At 42.5% G+C, this 4,609-nt stretch overlaps 1 protein-coding gene across 1 annotated transcript; it reads right to left on the bottom strand.

Annotated features, from left to right (window-relative positions):
* Nucleotides 1-294: 294 nt before the first annotated feature.
* T265_10027 (hypothetical protein) lies at nucleotides 295-4,174 on the bottom strand (the record flags this gene model as incomplete). The annotated part of the gene is made up of 6 exons (XM_009176274.1): nucleotides 295-512; nucleotides 2,510-2,746; nucleotides 2,789-2,906; nucleotides 2,940-3,053; nucleotides 3,205-3,337; nucleotides 4,093-4,174. 6 exons carry the CDS (start codon nucleotides 4,172-4,174, stop codon nucleotides 321-323), a joined length of 876 nt encoding a protein of 291 aa, XP_009174538.1.
* Between the last annotated feature and the right edge of the window lie 435 nt (nucleotides 4,175-4,609).

Raw genomic sequence — 4,609 nt, 5'->3', positions numbered from 1 at the left:
CCGGTCCTTTTTTAATCAACCATCCACAAGAGGAATAATAAGGTTTAATGAAACCTCACACTGGCATCATGCTATATTCCTGTTGATATTCGAAGCCATTGTGAATTGTGATTACAAGGTTGGTTATGAGGGTCCAAAAGTCCATAAGCAGAAAAAACACTCCAACTGTATTTAATTGCACGCTCATGTCGTCCACAAAAATCTTGAAAGAAAGCGCGAAATCAAAGCCCAAGAGTTCTCCGCCACCACCCATACTATATCACTTGGTATTTGAAAAAGCGCCGTGTATTAAAAATATGCTATATTAGGAACGTTGAGCATCACTCTAGAAGCCACTTTTTTGGAACAGCAACTGGTATTGACTCTTCCTGCTCCAGTGTGTCGATAGGTTCTTCCAGGTGCTTCAAATGACGTTGCTCTAGATCGTGTTGCCAGTGTGCTTTGTTCTGTGGTAACACCATACGCTTGTAGAAAGGGTCCCAAACCATGCCTTGTCGTATTTTCGACAGGATCTGTGAAAAAAACAGTGGATAGGTGAATGTCAGTGTTTTGAACTCTTCAGCAAAGGCGGCACAGAAAATGTGTTGCGTATTACTAATCACAGACGATATGAAAGTGGGTTCCGATAACTAACAGCTGAACTGTCCATAAGTATATATTGTAATTTCTCCAACATTCTTTTGAACACAGTCACGTCCTGATAACTCAATACGTCAGGGAAAATTTATCGAGTTGGGCCTACTTGAAAAGTGTCTTGTAGAATGACACGAAGTCAAGCCAACAAACGTGGAGTAATACTTCTGAATTGGAATATCTTATGACGCATGAGGCTATTTTACCTTACGATTCAAGAATAAAGCATGATGATAAAGTATATATAACCGATGGATCTTACAAAAAAGCTCATCTTCACAATTCTACAAAAATGTTCTCCGACTTAAGGAATGTGGCCAACTAAGGCTGATAAAAAGACGTTATGGTTCTGATTGCCGGCCATTTTTGAAAGATTTTTTTATTTTCAGGGGCGAGACACACTATTTCTCTAAGACTGAATACTTGGTGGGACCAGGAGTGAATCCATGGCCTTTTCTTCGCTTTCCAAATACACTGTTTTTTATCGAGAATTTCCAATAAAGTCCGATATGAACCAAAGCTAACTGCTTTTAGGTAGTTTGAACACTTTCCTGAAGTTTCGTTTAAACAGATGAAACAGTAATGTTTATACATTAACGAATCGTCAGCAACAAATGTTCGGTCGCATTGAGCGTTGTTTTTAGGTGAAGAGGACACAGTGGACAACCAGTGTGTGAAATGGACAGCGAAAGTGAGGGTAACGGATTGTTTCGCTCATCAACAATTAAAAATGAATTGAATCTCAGAAACGAGCAAGGGTATTCCTTAAATTTAACTTCCTGCAGGTGTGAGACGTTTCACAGCCTGTTGCCATTGGCCATTGTTCTTACTTTCCCGTCTCTATAGTTCAACTTCGTGTGAATATAGCTCGCGGCATACTCAGGAAGACTAACAGGAAATTTTGTGTTAATCTGCCTTTCTCGAAAAACCCCGTTCATAGTTCATCTATTAAATCTTCCTTTAACCGTATTGTCGAGTCCCAATAGCACGTTAATATAAGATATTCCATACGAGGTACTTGAGAAATCTACTTTCCACACAGCGGTTTGACGACATCTACCTAATGTGGGACGGGTGTTTAAACTCGGAAACCGTGTTGGTTTCGCGCACATGACTACTTGAGTTCGCCCAGGTGGTTGGGCAGTATCTACAACTAAGTAGAATTGTATTGGTCTCCCAGAGACAGGCTGCTTACAGGTGCAACAACTTGTGGTGCGTGGTATCTCTGGTATAGGCGTTGTGCTCAGCCTCAGGGCTGAATGCACTTTACTGGATTGGATTCCTGTTACTAATTGTTTGCGCTGTTCGGTTGGCTGGCTCAGAGTTCGAGATGGCTCCGTGGTTAAGGCGCGAATTTACTGACCAGCAGTTCTTGGTTCTAACACAACTATGGTATCACGACTGCTTTCAGCTAACTTTGGGGGACCTGGCAGCATCTTAGCCCTCGAGCTCCCTTTGAGTGGCATATCAGCTAGGTATCGAAGTGGTGTTGCATTTAACCGATTATTTATCATTATTCATTTGTTCCGGAATGACTACTGCATATTAGGAGTTTGAAGGTTTGGATGGGGCTACTAGACACCACTTTGAGTTGATCGCATCAAGTTGACAATAGGAGTGTAGAGGCTATTCGCTTGCCTAATCGCGATTGGAAAACGGGATATGTAACTAAAAGAAAATATCCTGTTCAAACACCGGAGTGTCCGACTGAAAACAGTCATAATCGTTGTGTTGATGCGGAATTATCACCAATACTTCCATAATCCGGAGACTACTGAAATACTTTTAGAAAACGTTCCGTATGAAAAAGCATTTGATGAAACCTTGACCGAGGTCTACCAAAGTACTGTTTTCAAGAAAGAACACTAATTAATACCTGGTACTGGCTTCGTAACTTGACTTTCCCGGCTCGCGGCCGTAGAGAGTACGGATATTTGATATCATTCCAGTCCGGTATCGTTCTGAGGTTCTCGATCAAACTTGGATAAAGAGCACGCTTTTCCTGGTCCGTGAGACTGTCATAATCGATTCCCAAAGGTTCGGGTGGAGCAATTTCATCCGGTTCTTGTAGAGTCAATCCGCCTTCTAAGAGGGCATCGTAGAAGGCTTTGATCTACACTCGGTTAATTGTAAACGACGTACAGAACGAACTTACGCTTTCGTTAGTAAGTGAGGCTTCAACAGTATCGAAAAAGAGTGAAACTAGGCCACATTGAAGGCAACGATAGGCAAGGATATGTCCAATATTTTCTGCGGCAGACACGTCAACACAACTGGGTAGTGCTCGTTTACAGGGAGGATATTACCTATACAGATGTTTCTGGATGCTTGGCTCTCGGGTAGAAGCTGAGGTTACGACAGAATTGGAAGAGTGGACCACAATCCCCGTTGTATGGTGTGCAGTCTTTTCCAAATAAACCCTAAATGGTGAAAAATAGAAGAAAAACCCCACTTGTGCCAATAATCTATCCTAGGAGATTGAAACTCCCAGCCTTTTCTCTTCGGTGCGAGGCCTAGAAGTTCAAGATTTCTGACCAGTTGAACAGCCAAAGACAGATAATAGAGATTTACCTAGGGTTTCGATTCTTGTATTGCACATTTGACAGGTATCGTTTGGAAGTCAAGTCCAGTGGCTTGCAATTCCTCGTGGCTGCTAGAAGTGACAATATTGACCCCGATGTAAATGTTCTCATGAGCACAATACCTGAATAGATGAGGGAAACACGGTTACATCATTTTTAACATTTGAATAGATGAAAGTTACTTTGATGCTAGAGTCATCATCATCACTGTCAGCTGTAATACCGCGTACTTTTGGAAGTCAAGTCCAGTGGCTTGCAATTCCTCGTGGCTGCTAGAAGTGACAATTTTGACCCCGATGTAAATGTTCTCATACGCACAATACCTGAATAGATGAGGGAAACACGGTTACATCATTTTTAACATTTGAATAGATGAAAGTTACTTTGATGCTAGAGTCATCATCATCACTGTCAGCTGTAATAACCGCGTACTTGTCGTACAGTGGTTGTACCTGCCGCAGTTTCGTTCACCGATGATTTGGGGGGGGGATGCAAGAGTACGAAGAAGTATCTCCTCAATTTTTTCGCTGAGGAAAGTATCAGCCCATTTTGATCTTGCTTTTCGAAGACGAATTAAGGTGACTAACAGAAGGTAAATTTTCGATCGGTGTCGATCATAGTGTTTGTTCGGACCTTTAGGCAGCCGAAGGACTTAGACTAATAGTAGCCTTCGGGTCATACTCGACTTGGTGTTTGCGAAACATTTAACTAAGTTGAATAGTGTTTATGAGTTTCAGAAGCAGGCGTGTAACATTTATGGTGCAGACAGGACGATATACCCCTTCCAATTTCTTTTACGTGGTTTGGCGTTAGTTTGAGAGAAGTTATGCTGATCCACAGATCCCCAGAATGGACGGAGAAGGTATCCCTAGATAACTTAGTGGAATCGGTAGTAAAGAATCGGTGTTTAGAACTGTTGGGGTGTCGATGACGACAGAAAATAGTGTTGAAATGAGCATGCAGAAGTTATGGAAGTGTTCCTTTAGTGCGAGGAGCTGGAGGAGATCTTCGGATAGAATAAGTCATTGGATGTGCGACTGGGCATTTGAGGCAGAATCTCCATCCTGGAAGAGGAACAAAATCGCCCGTTCCTACGACATTCAGGCTAGTCATTTCTACCCCGTATAAGGACCCTGCAAGGCAGTCAACCCGATGGGGTTCATTTGTTTTTTCAACATGAACCGTGCATAAATGTAGTTCGATTCGGGTTACCGTGGTATCTGGGCACAGAGGAAACAATACAATGGAGAGGTTAATTGAAGTCTGAGATGAGACGAAAACCCGAAGACGAATGGTGTGTTCAAGGTTGGGGTCCGGTGATCGGGTCCAACAGGATCACTGAATTCGGGACCATGCGATATGGGCAACCCATTCGTTAAGTACATGTCAGTGAT

Source organism: Opisthorchis viverrini (assembly GCF_000715545.1).
Source record: "Opisthorchis viverrini unplaced genomic scaffold opera_v5_323, whole genome shotgun sequence".
Lineage (NCBI taxonomy): Eukaryota > Metazoa > Platyhelminthes > Trematoda > Opisthorchiida > Opisthorchiidae > Opisthorchis > Opisthorchis viverrini.
This window is presented reverse-complemented; position numbering and strand designations above follow the sequence as displayed.